This window comes from Bubalus kerabau, chromosome 2 (assembly GCF_029407905.1).
Source record: "Bubalus kerabau isolate K-KA32 ecotype Philippines breed swamp buffalo chromosome 2, PCC_UOA_SB_1v2, whole genome shotgun sequence".
NCBI lineage: Eukaryota > Metazoa > Chordata > Mammalia > Artiodactyla > Bovidae > Bubalus > Bubalus kerabau.
Window position 1 is genome coordinate 50,149,260 of NC_073625.1, and position 23,915 is coordinate 50,173,174.

General features: G+C 42.1%; 1 protein-coding gene and 1 long non-coding RNA gene across 3 annotated transcripts in view; one reads left to right on the forward strand and one right to left on the reverse strand.

Annotated features, from left to right (window-relative positions):
* Positions 1-293: 293 nt before the first annotated feature.
* Positions 294-6,531, reverse strand: LOC129644713 (uncharacterized). Its single transcript, XR_008710949.1, has 3 exons — positions 6,394-6,531; positions 5,923-6,275; positions 294-1,027 (listed from the first exon to the last, which is right to left on the reverse strand). It is a non-coding gene; the product is annotated as an uncharacterized LOC129644713 (long non-coding RNA).
* Positions 6,532-7,046: 515 nt separating this feature from the next.
* SCAF4 (SR-related CTD associated factor 4) overlaps positions 7,047-23,915 on the forward strand; it is a 62,031-nt gene continuing 45,162 nt past the window's right edge. For both annotated transcript variants that reach the window (XM_055567696.1, XM_055567697.1), the window contains exon 1: positions 7,047-7,180. In XM_055567696.1, the coding sequence (XP_055423671.1) occupies positions 7,151-7,180 (30 nt within the window). In that variant the 5' untranslated portion in view covers positions 7,047-7,150. The remainder of the gene's footprint in view (positions 7,181-23,915) is intronic.

Genomic DNA, 23,915 nt, shown 5'->3' on the forward strand with positions numbered 1-23,915 from the left:
CTCGCCCTTCATTTACTTATCTTTTGGTTGAATGCAGGTGCTCAGCCATATTGCTGATATTTTGCCATTCCACCCCTCAAATGACCTTTGTTTTGGATGGGGTTGGAGCCGCTTTTTTAATCTTCCAATTGATTTATGTACATCTGTGAGTACTCTTTATCTATGAATGTTTTTCTGGGCTCTTCAGGAGTGAGCTGCTTTCTAGTTTCCACCCCTACAGACTGTAGCCAGCATTCAAGAGAATGTGTTGAGTACTCACAGATGTACATAATTTCATGTAAATACATATAAATACAAATATTCATTTATATAAATATTCTATGTATTTTTAGAACATTTGTGTGTGTGTGTGCGCTTTCTTCCTCTCCTGCTTCATCCATATTAGGGCCCCTTTCCCAACTGTGATGGATCATGCGCCAACAACTGTACATATATCCTTCCATATATCCTGCATGTGTATACAGTCATACAGCACACACTCACACACCAAGTATCTTTAGATGGCAGTCAATCTTTGTTGTTCATTCAACAGCCATACCTTAGGGCTCTTCCTCACCCTTCTTTTTTTTCAGGTTTTTTTTTTTAAATGTGGACCATTTTTAAGGTTCTTAATGAATCTGTTACAATATTGCTTGTTTCATGTTTTGTTTTTTTGGCTGCAAGGCATGTGGGATCTTAGCTCCCAACCAGGGACTGAACCCACATTCCCTGCACTGGAAGGTGATATCTTAACCACTGGACCACCAGGGAAGTCTCTGCACCTTCTTATTCTTTTCTAAAAATTGTTATTTTTTTAAGTTTTGGTTGTGCTGGATCTTCATTGCTGTGCATGAGCTCTTCCTTCTTCCACTTTCCTTTCCTCAGAGCTCATTCCACTATTTTGGCGCCAACCACATAAAGAGCTCGGAGACAGAGGCTGACACAAAAACAAACCAGGTGGGTCCCTTGAGGACAAAGGAGGATGTCCACATGGAATTTTCTAGTCGGTAGCTGGAAATACAGTTGCCAACCAGGGGAGATTTCAGACCTGTAAGTGGGGAGGGACAGCAATCACTGAGATGTCAGGTGAAATCTCAGGAAGGGGAGGACGCTGGCCAGAGAAGGAAAGCAGACCAAGAAGAAAGAAGAGTCTTGTACAGTATCATTAGTTTATACTTGCTCCGGAAAGCATACAGGCTAAAGCATTAGAAACAATGCTGTTTCCTCTTGAACTCTTTATCTATGAATGTTTTTCTGAGCTCTTCAGGAGTGAGCTGCTTTCTAGTTTCCACCCCTACAGACTGTAGCCAGCATTCAAGAGAATGTGTTGACATGTGAAGGGCACAGAATTAACCGGAATATTGCTTTCTGAGTGTCATCTTTTCTTTCCTCTGAATTGATTTCATCTACTCTTTTTAAAAACAAGTTTGTTTGGAATGGCTTTTAAGAACTATTTCCACACCCACATTATGAACACATGAATCTAAGTCAATGTTCTTTGAGCAAAGGAAAGTCTGCAGGTGGATAAAATGTCTTGCTGACTTCTGCCACATGTGTTTACGATTCAGCAGCCATCTTTCTAACAGGCTGCATTCCTCTGCTTCAAGGTCTGCTCACAAAGGATGGTCCTCATGAATTTTTGTTATTCTCCCAAAATTTCCTATTGGAGGATTTGATTTGTGTGCCTGGAGAGTCAGAGATGGAAGTCTGGCAGTAGCTCTGCAAATGGTTGCCAGGCTTCCCTGGTGGCTGAGATGGTAAAGAATCTTCCTGCCATGCAGGAGACCCAGGTGTGATCCCTGGGTTGGGAAGATTCCCTGGAGAAGGGCATGGCAACCCACTCCAGTATTCTTGCCTGGAGAATTCCATGGACTGAGGAGCCTGGCAGGCTACAGTCCATATCGCAGAGTCAGACACGACTGAGCAACTAACATTTTCACTTCCTATTGGAGGGTTTGATTTGTATGCCTGGAGAGACAGAGATGGAAGTCCGGCAGTAGTTCTGCAAATGGTTGTCAGATATCCTGAAGCAAATAGAGGTGCTGCCATCTTCTGAACCGAAAACTTGTAGTAAATGCTGCCAAGGCACCCAAAGCCTAGCTGATAACACATATTCCCTAAACAACTTGTCTAAAAGACCTCCCAAATACTATCAACATATAAACCAAACAACCCTATTCAGAATAGCACCCCTGCATCTAAATTATCTACTGCAAACAGAAGGATGTGTGCTCAGTCTCATCCGATTCTTTGCAACCCCATGGACTGTACCCTGCCAGGCTCCTTTGCCCATGGAATTCTCCAGGCAAGAATACTAGAATGGGTTGCCATTTCCTTCTCTAAGAAATCTTCCTGACCCAGGGATTGAATCACATCTCTTGCTGTCTGCGCCACTTAAAAAGCCCTCAAACTTAAGGATGGTGCTGGGTGCTCAGATGTGTCCGACTCTTTTCAACCCCATGGACTGTACCCTGCCAGGCTCCTCTGTCTATGGGATTCTCCAGGCAAGAATACTGGAGTGGGTGGCCATTCCCTCCACCAGGGGATCTTCCCAATCCAGGGATCGGACTTGTGTCTCTTGTGTCTCCTGCACTGGCAGGTGGATTCTTTACCTATGCGCCACCTGGGATAGCTAGTGGGAAGTTGCTGTAAAACATAAGGATATCAGATGTCAAATCTCATTCCTTATACATTCAAATCTCAATAGAACGGTACACAGAAAATGTTTTCCTCTGGGCCATCATTCCCTCAGCTCTCATGCAGACTTCCCTGGTGGTCCAGTGGCTAAGACTCCAGGCATTTCTGGTCAGGGAACTAGATCCCATATGCCGCATCTTAAGACCCAGCACAGTCAAATAAAGAAATATTTTTTAAAAATAGCTGCTGCTGCTGCTAAGTCACTTCAGTCGTGTCCGACTCTGTGTGACCCCATAGACGGCAGCCCACCAGGCTCCCCCATCCCTGGGATTCTCCAGGCAAGAACGCTGGAGTGGGTTGCCATTGCCTTCTCCAATGCATGAAGGTGAAAAGTGAAAGGGAAGTCGCTCAGTCGTGTCCGACTCTTCACAACCCCACGGACTGCAGCCCACCAGGCTCCTCCATCCATGGGATTTTCCAGGCAAGAGTACTGGAGTGGGGTGCCATCGCTGAGTCCCAAATGCCAAATATCTGAAGCTGAAGTCACCACCTTCCCCCCAGCTCAAGACTTCAAACTTCCTTGGCCAAATCTAATCCTGAATCACAGGAGGAAAGAAGACTGCAGTTATGAATTGAGGGAGAAGGAACTCCATTAGACTCTGTAGATCCCTTTTAAAATTCTGCTGGTGTTCACAGAAAGAGGTAGAGGAAGGCCAACGGCACAACAGACCTTCCCCCCCCCCCCTTTTCAGATAATAGCAATATAAGGTAAGAGGTGCTGGGGTCATGGAAGCATATGGTGGGAGATGTTGAGTCCGGCTGGGAGGAGAAGAGAGAAGCTGTTCTGCACAGTGCCTGACACAAAGTAGGTATCTGAGAAGTGATTAATAATTGAAAGGAAGTATCATCTGAATGGGCTTCCCTGGTGGCTCACACAGTAAAGAATCTACCTGCCAGTGCAGGAGACCTGGGTTCGATCCCTGGGTTGGGAAGATTCCCCTGAAGGGTATGGCAACCCACACCAGTATTCTTGCCTGGAGCCTGGAGAATTCCATGGACAGAGGAGCCTGGCGGGCTACAGTTCATGGGGTTGCGAAGAGTCAGACACGACTGAGTGAGTAACACACACATACACAATGTCTGAACATCAACCAGGTGCTAAATCGGCCTGCCTACACGAGACGCAGGGAGGGGTTTTACATAAGCGCAAAGGTGTGTCCAGGGAATGACCAAACTTGGGTTGGGCCCCTGGCCATAGGCTGGAAACATGGTGTGGGAGTCTTGGATAGTCTTTGGTAGACTATGGAATATCCAGAAAAGCCAAGAGGAAGATCTTCTAAGAACTGTATTTTCTAACGCAATGGCCCTATGGGTAACTACTTCTACAGAAGCCAAATGGGTTTTAAAAAACATAATGGTAGTTCAACTGAGAGAGAAAAAAGGGAGTGTAATGAAGTAGAGGCCAGATGGGCCCTGAAAGAATATTCTGCTTGTTCCTTCAACAAAATTAAGAGTGCACTTCTCACAACCTAAAAGAAACAAGCACAGTCTTCCTTCATTCTACAGCTCTTTCCTGGGGCCCTTACAAACTTGCTTTCGTAGTCAAGACTGTCGAATACCTCCTGCTGCCTTCCGCTGAGTGCAAGTCAGTTTGGCTTCGGCTCTCCATTCTCACCCACATTCCTGTGGAGGTCCCCAATGCTCTCAGGTACTTTCCAATCTTTACCTTGCTGACTTCCAACTCCAGCATCAGAGGAGGCTGACCTCTCCTGCAGTATTCTTCCTCCGCCTTTTCTCACTCCAGCTTTTCTCCTCTCACACAGCTCAGTTCCCAGCCTCCTTTCCCCTTGTCTGTTTCACTGAGCTGTCAGTTTCAGCTCCTCCCATCACTATGTGCACTAACGACTCCCAGATCTCCACCTCCTCTCAGCATCTCTCCTGACTCCACTGTTTACCCAACTGCCTCTTAGACATCTTCACTTATTTGCCCCAAGTGGCAGCTCAAACTCCACAGGCCCCGGAAGGAAATCATCTGGCCTTGGGCCCGGTAGTTAACTGGGCCTCACTGCCTCAACTCTAAAACAGGGAAGTTACCTATAGTCACATCATACAGAAGCCCATTATGCAGATTAAATGAAATAACACAGACTAGCATGTCAGATAGGGCTTCCCAGGTCGTGCTAGAGGAAAAGAACCCACCTGCCAATGCAGGAGACATAAGTGACACGGGTTCAATCCTTGGGTCAGGAAGATCCCTTGGAATAGGAAATGGCAACACACTCCAGTATTCTTGCCTGGAGAATCCCATGGACCAGAGGACCCTGGCGGGCTACAGTCCATAGCGTCACAAAGAGTTGGGCACAACTGAAGTGACTTAGCTCACACACTCCTTCTAATTATATCACACAATACCCGGGATGGGAAGATCCCCTGGAGGAGGGCATGGAAACCCACTCCAGTATTCCTGCCTGGAGAATCCCATGGACAGAGGAGCCTGGAGGGCTATGGTTCAAAGGGTCATAAAGAGTGGGACAGGACTGAATCGACTTAGCATTCAGGCATACATACGTGAAAGATAAACAATAAAGACTAGAATGCAAAAAGAATCCACCTTCCAATGCAGGGGACACAGGTTCGATCCCTGGTTGGGAACTACGGTCCCACATGCTGCAGCACAACTAAGCCTGCATGCTGGAATGAAGACCCTGAATGCCAATAAATAAATTAATATATATACATATATATAATAAATTAAAAAATAAACCCATGCACTTCATTGAGCCAGAACCTACAGCATCCTCCTTGATGTCTCCCTCTACCTTAACGTCAATTGTTCTGTCCCAGCCCATCCATTCCCCCTTCATAAGGTATCTGACCTTGTCTCTCTACTCCATTGCCTTAAACCCTCAGCATCCCCTGGGGCTAGGGCTATTCTTTCCCTGACCCCACTCTCCTACTCTACACAGTAGTCTTGAAAGAGCGCACTGGACACCATCCTCCTTTTAAAAAACCTTTCAATGGCGCCCTTGGGGACAAAACCCAGACTCCTTGGAAGGGCACAGACTGCTCAGGGCCTGGTCACAGTCCTTGGCACTCTCTAAACTCCAGCTGGTTCTCCTTGAGTTAATGCCACCGTGCTCAGCAAGCTCAGTCAAGCGAGAGTGCCTTCTTCAACCACTCTGGCCGCTTTTTCCAGATACAGGAAGATGCCACTTCCTCTAAGAAGCCTTCCTGGACTTCCAGTCAGACGAGTATCTTTATTCCCCAGGGTCCCTGCCCTAACACTTACCATGCCATCGTTATTACCTGTTCATTTGCCTGTCCTCTCCCACTAAAACGAGCTGTCTGCGGCAAGAGAAATTATCCTTTAATTTCCATATTCCCAGAACCCAGCACAGCGCCCGGCTGACAGTAAGGTTGCGAGGGAAGTGAATCAGAACAGTGTGGCCACCGAAAAAGGAAACAACGCGGTTGTAAGCGAATCCACTCCTCCCGCGGCCGGCAGTACAGGGCTCCCTTTAGGCCTGCGTGGACGTCCAGGGCCTGCATGTCCTTCTCGGGGCTTCAGCTTGAGCAGATGTAACCCGCACCATCAGGGCAGACGGGGGACAGCATCGGCAGAGGCTGCGCGGGGAGCCCGCAAATGCACGCCTAGCGGGCTGAGGTAAAAAAAAAAAAAAGCCTGAGCCCTTTGTTCCAGGCGGCGGAGGATAAGCGGCTCCGAGTCCCCCGACGGGTGCAGGGCCTGCCTGGGCAGGATGGCACACAAAAACGCACCGGGCAGCGCCGCGTCCGGTAGGGGCGCGCGTGTCCGCGGGCCTTCTCCGTGCCCCCTTCCCGGCCCTGAGATTTTCCCCGAACTCTCCAGCGCCCCTCGCGGGGACCCGGTGTAAGTGCCTGGCGGTCTCCCCGGCCTGAGGCAGCAGCAGGCGGGAAAAGGCTCGGCGTTCCGGCGTCACGCGCTAGCGGCTGGGCGGGCGGCGAGCGCACGCGCGCGGGGCGGGGCGGACGCGGGGGCGTGGCCGGCGTGGGCGGGGCGGGGCGGGGCGGGGCGGGAGCCGGGCACAGGAAGCGCTGGGAGGCCGGAGCCGTCCCAGTGTGCCCCGCGCGGCGTGGACTCGGGTCGCTGCCGCCATCCCGCTGGCGAGAGGCAGAGGAGAGGCCCGCCCGCTTGCCGGTCGGGCCAGTGTGGGCCAGTGCGTGAGGGCGCGGGGGGCCGTGTCAGCGAGACGCAGAGCGCAGCCGCCGCCACCGAACGGACATGTTGGAGCCCAGCGCCGCCGCCGCCGCCTCTTTTTCCTCATCCTCCGAACGGGACTGAGAGGGGGCCCGCCACCCCTCTGCCTCCTCAGCCTCAGCCGCCTGCCCCGCCGCCTCGGCCGAGCCTCTTCCTGCCCGGCCTCCGGCTACGCCGCTCGTTGCCTCCGCCGGCCCCTCAAGGCCCGGCCGGTTCCTCAGCTCCTCTCCGCCGCGGCGCGAGGTCTTATGTGACCGGCGGGCCCGGAGCAGCCGCCGTCGCCGCCGCAGCGCGAACATGGACGCCGTCAACGCCTTCAACCAAGAGGTGAGGGGTGATCGGGACAAGGGGGTGCCGGGGGCCTACCAGGGGGAGCCGGGCCGTCGTTTCTCCCGCCGCCTGAGGTTTAAAGCTTAGGTCGGGGTGGGGACGCTTCCTGCCCCGGTTCCGGGGCGGCGGGCCTGCGCGGAGCGGGCCTGTGTGGCCCGGGGAGGTCGCGGCGGCCCGGTCGCCGACCCCACACCCCACACCCCTCCCCCACCGCTCACCCCCGGGCGGCGACCTCAGGCTGCCCCCTCTCGCCCCCTTCCGGCCTCGTCCAGCCCAGCGACGGCCGCCGGTGCCTTTAACTTCGCCCCCCACCCTTTTCAGGTCTGGGCGCTCTCGCCCTCTGCTCCCGTTATTGGCTTCGCGGTGCCGGGAGCCCGCAAGGGGCTAAGAAAGAAACGCGGGCGGGCCTGGGTCGGGGGGGTGGGTGGGGAAGCCGGGAGCATCTGCCGGTCGCGGGGCCGGCAGAGCGGTGGCCTGGGCTTCTCCTGTTGCTCGGGCCGCGCGGCGCGCCGGCTGCTGGACTCTGATCTCGGGTCGGGGAGGAGTTGGTGAGGGTATTCATCCCCCCTCCCTTCGGGATTCCTGCACTTGGGAAATAGAGTTAATAGACGGGGCTCTTTACCCTCCCGAGTCGTGAACTCAACCCTGTTACGGGCTCCATGGCCCCAACGTGACACCTAAAAAGTTGAATGGGAGAGGACAGCATTTGCTCCGCCTTAGACCGCTAGAAAGCCGGCTTTGGCCTCCAGTCCTCCCACCCTCGCACCCTCCTCGCGGTTGGTTAATCCTTGGCTCCCTTCTTTGGGAACATTTACATGTGAAAAACCTCCCAAAACCGGTAACAAAGCTGCCTGCCGCCCTAAAGCTCTCTGGTTTTATCTCAAAACCTTCCAGGTGCTGCTTTTGAAGTGTCGAGTCCACCGATTCTATTTTTCAGAATCCATTTCAGGGGGAGGGGTCTTGACCATTGATAGCAAACGTACCTACAAAATAGAAACAATTGGCATATGTTGAGTTGGATTATCTTCCTTTTCCAAATACCTCCGATCAACCCAACACTGAAAAAAACAGATGTAGCAGTGCTAGATGCCTTGGGACCACGTTGATGACTTGGTGCACCCTGCACAACGTGATTTTGTAGTTTCACTTGTAACAATTAGGGTGCAGTAACTTTCACTTTGTAGTGCCTCCAGTAACACTGCAGTTAGGACCGTTCATTGCCTTGTCAGTTATCCTAGACATGATTTGTCTTTAACTGATGGATACAGAAAGTTGGACAGTGTCTTTTAAAGTTCTATATTGCCTATTTTCAAAATGATGAAATAGTATTTCCTGATTTTCTTTGCTGGCTAGGGAGTTTGTGATAATGCCCCAAAGATTTCAGGATTGGAAGTTGACTTTGTTTCCTGAAGGCAAAATATACTGGAATGTTGGCTTCATGAGGGTGGAGAGTTTCTGTCCTTTGCTTCCTCATAGCACATGCTTGGAAAAAACTTGTTGAATGAATGAGAACTTATACAAATGACACAGTGTTTTAAAAGATAGGTACATAACTTATATAAATGACACAATGTTTTAAAAGATAGGTACATTTCTTTCTCAAGATGAAAACTTTCTGGATGTCTTCAATGAACAAAGAGGAAGGGTTTTAGCATATTCTTAAGACCAGAATTATTCAATTATGATTGAGGCATTATGGACATTAAGCACGTTATTAAGTAAAGTATCATGTTAATTCTGGGAAAATGTGATCAGTAGTTTTTACATTGAAAACCAAGATTAGGAATGATAGTGTCTTCTTGAAAAAGGAAAATGGCATTTTGACCTTTTAAAATGTACAAAGTAAGAGTTTTCCTATCATTGGTCATTTTCCTCTTTAAATAATTTTTATTTCTGTTCCTAGTCTTTATTAACTGCATTATGTTAGGTGTATGTTACCAATTCCAGCTCTTTTCTGCCAAACTTTCTTCCCCAAAAACTTTCTTCTGGAGAAATTAGTCTGACTTCGAAATCCATCTCCTTGTCCCTGCTTGATGTAGTGCTTCTCAGTTAATTCTCCCCATTCATAAAATGTTAGTGGTTAGTTGCTTGTAACCTTAAATCTCCCAAATCTTCATTTTACAAATATTTGAGAGCCTGCCTAGCTGTAAAGCTGTGTCCTAATTAGGATGGCACTGCCACTAAGGATCTCTGCCCCCTAGGAGCCTAAACTAATAGAGGACACAAAACTTAGACAAGTAACTTTAATGTGTGCTGGAACAATTTCCTTTGGGGTCTTTTTAAAGTACTGTGGAGTGGCCATGGGGCATTAGATCTGGGAGAAGAGAGTGTCAGTCTCAGAATTTCCAAAGGTGTAGGAAAAGTCATCCAAAGGCAACATTGGTGAGAAATAAGGAACAGTAGTTTGACTCCTGAGGCTACTGAAAGGGTGGTTAAGGTAGTTTGGGGCCTGACAAGTTTCAAGTCTGTCTAATATGTTTGAATTCCTTTTTCTTTTTTTCCTAGTCTATGGATAAATTGAAAGTTTTAGGTAGGGGAGTAATATAGTCAAAATACTGCTTGATTTATAGTATGTATTGTAGAAGGCAAAGGTTTGGGGAAACATGGTGGGTTGGGGACTGAGGTGGGAGAAGAAAGTAGAATCTGAGCTTGGCATGTCTATAAAGGGACTAGAGAGGAGGGGAAGGATGTGGACCTGAAGAATCTGTGGATTTGACATCTGATAGATTTATAGGCACCTTTTGCCCTGGACATGTAAGCTCTGGGAGAGGGGTGACACATCAAGCAGTCATCAAAAGTATATTTAGTGGAGGGGGAAATATGTTTGATTTTGAACAGTTTATGTTTGAGTGAAACAGTCATGTGGAAATTTTTGGCTAGCAGTTGATCATATTGGACTCAAACTTGGAAGCAACAAAGAGTTGGAGGAAGACATCAAAGAGTCACTCTCAGATTGCCCTAGAGAAAATTGAGAGGGGGAGACAAAATGAATTAATAATAAGCATCTATAGCATGCGAGGTGCTTTGTATATACATATCGAAGTTAATACTCCTTCAACCTTGCGTAGACGAAAGCTGATTTTCAGTTTCAAAGAAATCAAATAGTAGTTCACCCAGGGGCATACTACTAGTTCATGGCAGAGCTGAAGTTTAAATACAGATGGTCCCATCTTAATTACTGCCTGAAAATAATATTTTACATAATACCAAGGGAATGGTCATAGGTTAAGTAATACAAAGGCCACAAAATTTTTTGAGCATATGGGATCTGTAGTTTAAGATCGAATGGTGATGGGAGAGATATGGATAAGAGGTAGCAAATATAAAGTAGTTGGGTGTTTTGGGATTTATTGTTGTTTTAGAAGTTTGGTTGTAAGGTGTTCTGGGGTAAAGTCTCTTCAAGGATGAAGGGAAGAAAGAGCAATTGACAATGTAGTAGACGCTGGTGCTAGCCCTTTGATATGTTTTTATATATATAGTGTATATATAAGGTCTTAACCTAAGTAAGTGGTGTTCAAGCCCTGGTCTTTATCAGATGGGTGTAGATGCTAGAGCATGTTCAGGGAGGGGATGTGCAAAAAAGCATAGTTCAAGTGGCTAGAGGGATTGGTTAACTTAGAACAAAATTGTGGATGAAAGGAAGGGGACGGATCAGAAGCACAGGTAAAAGTATGTATCTGTGATACAGAAAAAGAGGAAGATAAAGATAAGGTTAAAGACCTTTTGAGAGAACTTTCATGGCAAGTGTTGTAAAGAATGGAAAGATGAGTTTAAAAATCAGTGATCACTTAATTGTGTTCTATATTTATATACTCCTTATTGTGAAGGTTTGTTACGTGGATAAAGATTATAGATTGGAATTTTTTAATCCATTGATTGCATTTTTACCCTTTAATCAGTCTTCTCTAAATCAAAAAGAATAACTCTTCCCTCATCCTCGCTTTTCTTTTTGCAGCATCTGTGATTTTAAGATCTTTAATTAAAGTACAAAAAAAGTGCAGAGGATATAACAAAAATTGACAGTTGTTATTAGGTGTTTTTAATTTAAAAATAAAATATTATGATGTCTTCCTTTCCTCCCTTTCCCACCCCTCTACCCACCCACCAACCCCCCAGTCAGAAGCAATCAGGTAATGAATTTAGTATCAATCTCTGTGGTCCCTAAACTGTGTGTGTGTGTGTGTGTGTGTGTGTGTGTATAAAATCTGTTTTGATAACATATTCCCCAGTGTTTTGTGTGTAAAAATTACTAATGCTGTATGTTAAGAACTGTATTGTTCGTTCTGACCATTGTGTAGTATTCTATCATTTGAATAAACCGAATTTTATCTGGTTCCCCAGTTGATGAACGTTTGTTTCTCATTTGTTACTGATAGACACTGCAATCAACGAACTTTCTCAGACATGTCTCTGTGTAAGAGTTTCTCTCAGACAGCTGTTCTCAAACTTTGGATTTTGACTCCTTCAAGCTCTAGAAGTTAAGGACCACAGAGACTTTTTGTATCTATGGATTATATCTTGATATTTGCTGTATGAGAAATTCAAACCAAGAATAAGATTTATTAAAAATAATAAACCTGTTACATATTATCATAAATAACATTTCTAATGAAAAATAATATTTCCAAGACCAAAAAAACCTAGTGAGAAGAATGACATGGTTTTATCTGTTTGCAGATCTCATTTAAACTTAGGTTTAATAAAACTTGAATTCTTGTATATACTTCATTCAGTTTCCAGCTGTTACACAAGTCAGGTAGCCTTTGGAAAACTCCACTGTATACTTGTGAGATTAAGGATAAGGAATGTCTTAGCATTAACATGAAAACAGTTTTTACCTCACAGACCACTGAAAGGAAGTCAGACACCCCTGCCCACCCCCCTCCATCCTGGAGTGACTTTCTAAGAACTACAACATAGAGATGGCATGCATATAATGATACTTTAAAGTGCAGGAAGAAAACAGGAGTACTTTTATATTTGTGTTTATCTTTTTTTTTTTTTGGGCTGCTCCTGATGTTAGTGACAAATGGGATCTTTTAGTTTCAGCATGTGAATTCTTAGTTGCATTATGTGAGATCTGGTTCCCTGACAAGGGATTCAAACTGGGCCCCCTGCAGTGAGAGCACGGACTCTTAGCCACTGGACCACTAAGGAAGTCTCTTTTGTTTATCTTTAAAATCAGACAAATTAAACTTTATGAGTACTTTTAACATATGAGTTGACATTACTGCCCTTAACCACTTAGTTGTCAGTCTTGAACCATGTTACTCTGAAGAAGAATTGAGTTCCACATCTCATTAGGGAGCTTCCTAGTCCCAGTGGAAATTGTTCTATATAAACTGTTCTGTATTTTACCTCTTGATTACTAGTATGATTGTCTTCTAGACTTTAGATCATATGATGACAGTACCTTGTTAACTTTTTTTTTTAACCTGTAATGTTAATCTGGTTGTTTTTGATTATTCCCTTGTTCTCTGAGAGATCTGTCTAAAGAAGCGGACCAGGATTTGAAACAAGTTCTTAACTGTATGGAAGAAACGTATCGGACCAGGGCAACAGAAGTAAATTTTGAGGTTTCTCATGACTCATCTGACTGTTAACGCTATTTATGACAGGGGTTGGAATATTAAAAGTTAGTTGTAATTTTGTTCCTCTTGACTTGCAGAGATTTACTTATCTCTGACAATAGTAGAAGTCTGGCTTTATGATGAGTGGAATAAAGCTGGCTCTTCAGAGCTTTCTGTAGCAGAATTTATCATTGATGTTCTTGTTGAAAACAGCCCACTCCCTAGTCTATCATTTTGTTTAGAATTTTGTTTCAGAAGAAAAAAATACGTCGACATATGATAAGGAACTGATTCAGAGAATAATTGGAATAATGGAAAAGTTGGCTTGTAAATCTTGTGGAACAGAAATCGCAGGGTGGGGGGAGTACCTGATAAACAGTTGACAAGATGGCCGTTGGTTTTTGTGGGAGAGTTTTGTTTTTGTTTTTTATGTGCTCAGTCGTGTCCAACTCTTTTCAACCCCAAGGACTGTAGCCCGCCAGGCTCCTCTGTCCATGGGGATTCTCCAGGCAAGAATACTGGAGTGTGTTGCCATACCCTCCTCCAGGGGATTTTCCCAACTCATGGATCGAACCCACATCTCCTGCATTATGCGCAGATTCTTTACCATCTGAGCCACCAGGAAAGCCCAAGAATACTGGAGTGGTTAGCCTATCCCTTCTCCAGTGGAACTTCTTGACCCAGGAGTCGAACTGGGGTCTCCTGCATTGCAGGTGTATAGTTGATTAACAATATTGTGTTAGTTTCAGGTGTACAGCATAGTGATTCCAGGCTTTTCTTTTTTTTCAAATTCTATTCCATTATTATTATGTTATTACAGAGATACCTTGTTATCTTGTAGTATCAATTGTCCCTTCCCCTCTCCAGCTCCTTTTCTGTTAACCATAAGTTTGTTTGTTATGTGAGTCTGTTTCTGTTTTGAATATAAATTCCTTTGTATTATTTTTTGGATTACATATATGTGATATCAATACTTTTCTGTTATTTCACTAAGCACTCTCCAGATTCATCCACATTGCTGTCAATGACAGTATTTCAGTTTTTATGTCCATGTAATGTTCCGTTACGGAAAGAGTCAGACACAACCGGGTGACTGAACAACAACAACAAAGATCCACTGTGTATATTTACCACATGTTCTTAAGCCAGTCATCTGTTGGTGGGCACTTAGGGCTGCTGTGGAACATTGGGGTGCATGTATCTTTTCAAATTAGAGGGGTGTTTTTTTCCCCTAGATATATACCAGGAATAGAATTGCTAAATCATGTGGTAGTTCTATTTTAGTATTTTAAGGAACCTCCATACTGTTTTCCATAGAGGCTGCACCAATTTACATTCCCACCAACAGTATATAAGAGGGTTCCCTTTTCTCAAAACCTTTTTCAGTACTTATTATTTGTAGACTCTGATGATGGCCATTCTGAATGATGTGAGGTGATACCTCATTGTAATAGTTTTTATTTGCATATCTCTGATCATTAGCGATTTAAGCATCTTTCCATATGCCAGTTAGCCATCTGTTTATCTTCTTCGGAAAAACATCTATTTAAGTCTTTTGCCCATTTTTTGATTGGGGATTTTTTTTTTTTTTGGTTGTATGACAGGTAATTTTTCTGTAGATAATCTGCATGTGTTTAAAACTCATTTCAAATATACTTTGATAACATAGGGAAAACATTGTTATGTAAATGGTCAACCTTTAGAAGTTTGTGATAACGTTTGTTAAGATAATATACAGAATCATTTCAGAGTGACACCATACAACTTTTTAACAATAAGCTAAAAACAAGCTGTACTATGTTATTAGGTAGTGTATAGGATAAGCAGCTATTAACAATTGAAGTTTTGATAGAGTTGGTAATAGTTAAATTTGGTTAGGCTTTACCAAGTTCCGTTGTGAGCTTAGTCAAGAAGAGACATGTTAACATTTCTGTGTTAATATTAAGTATAATTAACAATGTACTGTTCATGATTTTTTTTTTTGCGAACTAGAAGATTAATTGCTGAAACGGTATTATAATTTATTATGCTTCAGTCACCTTCATCCTTTTCAATATTTGCATGGTTTATCAATTAACATTTTATTGTGTTAGGACTCTTTATCGGTGCTTGTGAAGCCATAGGTATTTATAGAAACTTTGATAATATTGAGAAAGCATTGTATAGGTTAGTAGTGAATTCAGCAAGAAATCCAGTGACACTCTGAAGGGGATTTAAGAATTAGAAGCCAAGGTTCAGATGGGTTGGGGGAAATAGCAGGGCTCTTGAAAAGTGGAGAGCCATACAGGTACCCCTTAAAAGTTATAATTGGTGTTTGGATAATTCATGATTTTTGGTATAAATCCAAGTGGATCATGTGGAGGACATTGTAGACAGTAGCATACCTAACATATTTGACATCCTGAGAACTTTTTTTTTTTAGCTTAATTCCTCTTTTACAACAAAATTATTTTCAAATATAATCATGAAATTAGCCAGGAAAGAAATTTGAACTTGATGTCACTTACAAATAAATATTACAACAAAGAAATAATTGATTAATGTTTTAAAATTTCATTAATACTTCTTTCTGTTATATGTAGAAAATCTTACCTACATACTGCTCTATAACAGTAATGAATAATAATATTCAGGCTCTTTTAAGTCTTAACTTCTGCATAATTATTAAATGATTGTCAGTGTTGATCTTCACAGTATTTGAGTTCAGTAGACAATTGTATGGAGAAGGCAATGGCACCCCACTCCAGTACTCTTGCCTGGAAAATCCCATGGACAGAGGAGCCTGGTAGGCTGTAGTCCATTGGGTCGCTAAGAGTCGGACACGACTGAGTGACTTCACTTTCACTTTTCGCTTTCATGCATTGGAGAAGGAAATGGCAACCCACTCCAGTGTTTTTGCCTGGAGAATCCCAGGGACAGCAGAGCCTGGTGGGCTGCCGTCTATGGGGTCACACAGAGTCGGACACTACTGAAGCGACTTAGCAGCAGCAGCAGCAGCAGACAATTGTAGTCAGATTTAGCAGTGTTATCTCCACCTCTAAGTGGTTAAAGAACACTTCTCATTAATTCTATTTACTAAAGCTTGTATGTGTAGCGGCAGATACACAATAGTTGGGAAATCTTAAACATAAAGTTATCTTTGGCAGAAATTTAAGAAAAGCTCACTTCACAATAAATTCTGGAAATCAAAATACTACCCATGTCTTTTTTGACATCAATTCTAGTGACTTTGCCTGGTGACTCAGTGGTAATGAATCCATCTGCCAATGCAGGAGACATGTGTTCGATCCCTGGGTCAGGATGATCGCCTGAAGAAGGAAATGGTAACCCATTCCAGTATCTTGCCTGGGAAATCCCACGGACAGAGGAGCCTAGCAGGCTTTAGTCCATGGGGTCGCAAAGAGTTGGATATGACTTCTCTGCTAAACAACTAGTGACTTCCAAATGTACTGTCAGTCAAAAAAATTTCACTAAAATATTTTCACTCACAGTTTCTATATAGGTCTCTATTGTAATTGATGAACCTCTTTAAAATTATGTGTAATGGCATTCTCCATAATTTTTATTCATGGATCATTAAGCTTTGTGTTTTCTTTAAGACTCACTCTGCTGTTTATAAATATTTATACCACAAAAAAAAAGATATATCAGGAATGAAGAACTGCAGCTATCATACTTTAAATGTACTGTTTAAATATTTGAATATATACACTTAGGAACTGCAGAATTGGAGATGTAAAATGAGCCTGAGGAGAGTACAGGCTATCCTGAAAAACAATCTCGGTCAACCAAATATTTTAGGGAAAGGAATATTTTATCCCTGATATCATTTAGAATTGCTAGTATTTGCTGATGATAAAACAGTTTTCAAACAGTTTTATTATTTTGTAAGTCTTTAAAGACAATTCACCCACTTTTTGCCTGCCCCTGGGTGGACTTCTCCCATTGTTCCACTCTAGGTGTGTTATTACTCTGGAGAGCAGTAACTATCTAATGCTATAGTCTGTAAATCTTCTGCAGTATCCCCTGTGTATCTTTATGCCCTTTATCGTGAATACTCCACTTTAATCCTTCTTTTGTCAGAGTTTAGTCTTAGCTGATGTAGAATTAGAATACCCTATAGAAAGCCTATAATAGGGAAATTTATGGTAATACCCTTTTAAGTTTTCAGAAAACATAAACTATTCTTTAAATAAACAGTCACATATGACCTGGTCCACTGTAATTACAAGTTGCTGAATGATATAAATCACTTTATCAAGGACAGCTGAGTTTGGGGTTCAGTTGGAGATATGTTCAAATCTATATGAAGACCTTAAACATTGTTGACTAATGTAAGAGCATATTTTATAAAGTTTGGAGTTTTGTTTTAATATAGTAGTCCAAAATGGGCAAATCTATATAGAGAGAAAGTAGCTTATTCATGAGGGGATGGAGGAAGAATGGGGATGACTACTAATGGGTATGGGATTTCTTTGAAGTACAATGAAAATAATTCTAAAATTACATAGTGTTGATGGTTGTAACTCTGAATATAGCAAAAGCCACTGAGATGTACACTTTAAAGAAGTGAGTTTTATGGTATATGAATTATATCTCAGAGCTCTTTTAAAAATAACACAGAAAAGTTATGTTTTAACACCATTTTCATTATTTTATTGCTTGATTTGATTGACAGATTGAAAACAATATCTATTAGCTGCTGAGTGGCTCTGCAGGTTGTTTTGTTGATCCTGAATCATAAGTTTGTTGAAAGGATATCTTTAGTTTTTACATGCTATTTTAAGAAGTAATCCAGCAGAGACCGTTCAAGGGAAGGACAGTAAATGAATCTTGCATTTGCTTATTCCCAACTAGATACTAGCATATGGGTTAGGTGTCTTATATATACCTTTCTTTATATTTTATATATACCTTTCTTTCTATTTTATATATTCTATGTATTTCTTATATATACCTTTCTTTCTATTTTAGAGGTAAGGAAGCTGGAAGGGATGGTGTTATTTGACCGAGAACTCTTAAGAGGCTGCTTGAGTCCAATCCACAGCCCCACAATACTGCTCTGAAGTTTTTTGAGCAGCTCATCTTTGTCTACTGTATTGTTTATGAAGGGAGAGGGCTTCCCAAACAACTTTTGTATATTTGACTCAAAGTAACAAGGGCACTGTAATGTATATTTGTGGGAGGATTTGCCAGAGTTGAAGAATGATGAAGTTTGGGAGTTTTTAAGTCATCTACAGTAATGCAGTAGATGCAGTCAGTGTTTTAAACTTAAGATTTGCTTTTTAGATGTTATATTTCATTTGCTAATTTATATTCACAATTAAAAATTTTAATTAATTGGGGGTTTTATAAATGTTAACCTTTTCAGTTTTAATCCCATGCTTGTGTGTAGATCTAGTCATTACAACTTGGTGGGGAGAGAAGTAGATATGGATAAAACATACAATGTATAGGTTAATGTTTTTCTTCTAATCAAATGATTTTATATCCTGGAACCAGTTTTTATTTGTTCAATTAGCCTGGAAGGAACTGTTTAATTCATTAAAATGTTTGATAGCCAGCTTTGGGTAAACACAAAGTTTACTTAGTGAGGCACAATAAAAGCAATTTTGAAACCTGGCAGCTATGCTAGTAAAATGGGGAGTAATGGTATGGGTAGAGTATTTGGCAGTTGCAAAGATAAATCCTGGCCTATTTCCTGAGCAAGTGAAGACAAAGGAGTTAAGGATTGATTGCAGTTCAGTGAATCAAAATGGAGGTAAGGAATAAAGAATGACCTAGTAAGTGGAACTGAGGGGGTTAAAAGGCCTGACAGCGGGGGTGCAGCAGCCTTGGTTCTAAAGTAAAAAGTTTAATTGAAAGATAGACCCTTGTAAATTGTAAGGGAGTTAGTCTTACATGAAGAATAAATTAGGGCATAGTTTGTGGAGTGAGTCATCAGAAATTAACTGCTTAGAAAATTAGTTCTGGCAGCGGCAAATGGTAACAGAATTAGGGATTGGTGATATAATTAAATAGGGAGGAAGTTTAAACTACTGTTTGCTATATTACTATATTCTATTTTCATAATGCACATAGAAACATAAATAGTTAACTTGAAAGTGGTTTCATACATAATTTAACAGTATATGTTTGCGTTTATATGTGTGTATTTTGTAAAGCATTTCCCTTGGTTCTGGAACCAGGAGAAAAATTGGTGAGTTTGTGGGTAAGTGTAGTAAGGTAAAGAAGTGTAGAAAGGAGTAAGTATGAAAAATTTTAAGACTCTTTAAACTTGAGAATAGTATATGCATCTTTGCTGTTTGTAAAAATACCTGGTTTGTAACCTTATGGGGAAATAAGTAGAACTGATTTGTAGAGTTTAAGTAAAGACCCTGCTCCATAGGAGCAGAGGAACTGTGTAGTTTCTTTTTTCCCATCTAAAGAGCCATGTAAATTTGCCCTGTTATTAGACATACTGTATATTAGTGCCAGACCTGTCTTATCTCCATACATTCCTTTAACCAGGTGGAAAATTGATTAAATATTTGGGTTTCAAAGGATTTGACTCTCTGGAAGGTAAATATAACTTACATGGGAGTAAATCCCTGGATTGGGAAGATCCTCTGGAGAAGGAAATGGCAACCCACTCTAGTGTTCTTGCCTTGGAAATCCCATGGGCAGAAGAGCCTGGAGGGCAACAGTACATGGGGTCATAAGAGTCAGACACAAGTTAGTGACTAAAACAAAACAACAAAAATCATGTATCAGTAGTTAAAGGGATGCTTTCTTTAATGCACAGAAGTCAAAAAATATACTTAAGTGATGTTTCAGTTTTGGGTTTTATGCACAAAGACTTCAGATATAAAGATTTTAAATGGCAGATTTTATGTTTATTTTAAAAATTTTGTTTTAGCAGTTTGAAAAGTTATATTAAAGATTTATAAGGCATTAATTTAAACATATGTGTTAACTTCAAAGATATGGTTTACTCCACAGACAAGTCGTACTTGGTAATGATGGTCCTATATATTGACAATCAAGTTGGAGAAATGCATTTCTGTGTCTCAGACACAAATGTAAAGTTTTCCATTTTTAACCCATGATTTTAATTTATTTATTTTTGAACTAATGCAAATTAGGTAAATTTAAGTAAGAAAATATCCCACAAAATATCTTTAACATTTTAGAGTATGTCAGTCTTTTTTTCCCCTTCCACTTGTGTTTGGATATGGTTACCAGATCTTTTTGATAACATGAATTACTTTCTGATTTTAAAAGCCATCTTGGGGATTTGGGGAACATCTGATTTAGATAAATTTCTAAAAGTGGAATTGTTGGTTTAAAAGATATGGACTTTTTGAGTTCTTGATATATATAGCTTTAGATTTCTCTCTGAAATTGAAACTTGCCCGTTAGTTCTCATCAGCAGAGTGCTTTCTTTGCTTTTTGCTAATCTACACTCATGCCTATTAGATACCTAAGTGAACTGTTATCTCATTGTCTTAATTTGTACTTTTTTGACTATTGGTAAGACTGAACATTTTTTTCCATGTTTATTAATTAGTTTCTGGCTCTATTTGTTATACTTTGTACAGTTTCCAGTTTTATTGTTTTTCTTAGTGTTTGTTATTGATTAACTCATGCACAGTATTCTGCTTTAGGGTAGAGTGGTATAATGGTACTTGTCTAACATGCTTGGCTTGCAGCTCTTCTTTCCTTCCCTGCCCCACCCGCTCTCTCTCTCTGTCTCTTTGTCTCACGTACATTCACACGGTCACATTAAGTGCCCAGTATTAAAGAATTAGCTCAAAGTTTTGGTAAAGGCATAAAAGGAAATGCCAGTTAAGAAGAGACTGTAAACTATCTCTTAACTGATTGTTCTAGCACTATTTTATAGAGCTGGCTTCAGGCTATAATTAGAGGGACAAAGCATCTTTGTGGAGATGATTTTAAGATTTTCCCCCTGTGTTTTCTTTTGTTAAATTTAATGTGTGCTTTTATAAAGTATATTTTATCAGTAAACATTTAAGTTAAGTTGGCTTTAACTCTTGATTTGGTTGAAGCCAATGTATCAGATTTGATGAGACAGATGAACAAAAGAGGGAGGGAGATTGTAGACTTGAACACTTTGATAACTTGATCCGTCAGAAGGGAGATTTGAGTACCAGCCTGTTACTGTGAGTATGTGTATGTATTTTTGGAAGCATCCAAATTTTTTCTTTAAACTTTGTAATTAATTATTAATAACTGGAGCTTAAGGCAGAATTTGTCATCACGGAGATCATAATAGCAAAGGAAAGGAATACTAGATATCATAAAGTATAATTCATTATAGTAAGTTTAAGAGGATAAGATGGGATAAGTACACCATTGAAAGAGATTCTGCCTAGAGATTTCTAGTCACTTGGAGCTAGAACATATTCTCACAGACCAAATTAAACATTTTTCTTTCATAAGGTGTGTTTCATCTAGTGAGGACTCCATATATTTCAGATATTTGTCATGATTTCATCTTGAATAAATTAGAAAAAATATTGATAAGTTGAGAGTATTGTTAAGTGAATTTTATCTAACTGGCAGGTCCACGGAATATTAGATAAAGTCTTCCTACAAGTTGCAAGTATCAGTTCAGTTCAGTCTCTCAGTCGAGTCCGACTCTTTGCGACCCCATGAATTTCAGCACGCCAGGCCTCCCTGTCCATCACCAACTCCCGGCGTTCACTCAGACTCACGTCCATCGAGTCGGTGATACCTTCCAGCCATCACATCCTCTGTCGTCCCCTTTTCCTCCTGCCCCCAATTCCTCCAAGCATCAGAGTCTTTTCCAATGAGTCAACTCTTCACATGAGGTGGCCAAAGTACTGGAGTTTCAGCTTTAGCATCATTTATTCCAAAGAACACCCAGGGCTGATCTCCTTTAGAATGGACTGGTTGGATCTCCTTGCAGTCCAAGGGACTCGCAAGAGTCTTCTCCAACACCACAGTTCAAAAGCATCAATTCTTCGGCGCTCAGCCTTCTTCACAGTCCAACTCTCACATCCATACATGACCACAGGAAAAACCATAGCCTTGACTAGACGGACCTTTGTTGGCAAAGTAATGTCTCTGCTTTTCAATATGCTATCTAGGTTGGTCATAACTTTCCTTCCAAGGAGTAAGTGTCTTTTAATTTCATGGCTGCAGTCACCATCTTCAGTGATTTTGGAGCCCAGAAAAATAAAGTCTGACACTGTTTCCACTGTTTACCCATCTATTTGCCATGAAGTGATGGGACCAGATGCCATGATCTTCGTTTTCTGAATGTTGAGCTTTAAGCCGACTTTTTCACTCTCCACTTTCACTTTCATCAAGAGGCTTTTTAGTGCCTCTTCACTGTCTGCCATAAGGGGGATGTCATCTGCATATCTGAGGTTATTGGTATTCCTCCCGGCAATCTTGATTCCAGCTTGTGCTTCCTCCAGTCCAGCGTTTCTCATGATGTACTCTGCATATAAGTTAAATAAGCAGGATGACAGTATACAGCCTTGACGTACTCCTTTTCCTCTTTGGAACCAGTCTGTTGTTCCATGTCCAGTTCTAACTGTTTCTTCCTGACCTGCATACAGGTTTCTCAAGATGCAGGTCAGGTGGTAGTTGCAAGTATAGGTCTTTCTAATTTTTAAAAAACCGTGGTGTTGGAAAAAGCCATCTATATAGCAGATTCATGAAAGTTACAAACTAATTGGAATAGCTGCTACGTTGAAAACAGAAAGTGATTTCTAGACTACCTAAGTAGATTGAAGGACTGTCAGAAACCAACATAAAATCAACATGAAGTTCTAGTTCTGATGAAGATTGCAGTGAAACAGTCTGAGAGTTTTAATTGGTTATAAATATGAGTTAATAATGAATTGAGCACTATATATTTAAACTGCACTGGATCTTCATTGCTTCATTGGCTTTCCCTAGTTGTGGTGAGGGAGGGCTACTGTTTATTGCAGAACGTGGGCCTCTCATTGCACTGGCTTCTCTTGTTGTGGAGCACAGGCTTATGGGATCTTTCAAGACCAGGGATTGAGCCCATGACCCCTCCCTTGGTAGGGAGACTCCTATCCACTGGACCACCAGGAAAGCCCCAACTATTTAACTTATATGCAGAGTACATCATGAGAAACGCTGGACTGGAGGAAGCACAAGCTGGAATCAAGATTGCCGGGAGGAATATCAATAACCTCAGATATGCAGATGACATCCCCCTTATGGCAGACAGTGAAGAGGCACTAAAAAGCCTCTTGATGAAAGTGAAAGTGGAGAGTGAAAAAGTCGGCTTAAAGCTCAACATTCAGAAAACGAAGATCATGGCATCTGGTCCCATCACTTCATGGCAAACAGATGGGTAAACAGTGGAAACAGTGTCAGACTTTATTTTTCTGGGCTCCAAAATCACTGAAGATGGTGACTGCAGCCATGAAATTAAAAGACACTTACTCCTTGGAAGGAAAGTTATGACCAACCTAGATAGCATATTGAAAAGCAGAGACATTACTTTGCCAACAAAGATTTGTCTAATCAAGGCTATGGTTTTTCCTGTGGTCATGTATGGATGTGAGAGTTGGACTGTGAAGAAGGCTGAGCGCCGAAGAATTGATGCTTTTGAAGTGTGGTGTTGGAGAAGACTCTTGAGAGTCCCTTGGACTGCAAGGAGATCCAACCAGTCCATTCTGAAGGAGATCAGCCCTGGGATTTCTTTGGAAGAATGATGCTAAAGCTGGAAGTCCAGTACTTTGGCCACCTCATGTGAAGAGTTGACTCATTGGAAAAGACTCTGATGTTGGGAGGGATTGGGGGCAGGAGGAAAAGGGGGCAACCAGAGGATGAGATGGCTGGAAGGTATCACCGACTCGATGGACGTGAGTCTGGGTGAACTCTGGGAGTTGGTGATGGACAGGGAGGCCTGGCGTGCTGCGATTCATGGGGTCGCAGAGTCGGACACGACTGAGCGACTGAACTGAACTGAACTGAAGCAGTATTTTAAAAAAAATAATAATAGATTATTTCCCCTACCCTAGAGTGACCATGTTCTGAATCCTAGAACCTGTGAATGTGTTACCTTACTTGGCAAAGAGACTTTGCAGATGTGAATAAGGGTTTGAGTTGAGTTAATTGTCCCATGTTATCTGGATGAACCAAGTGTAACC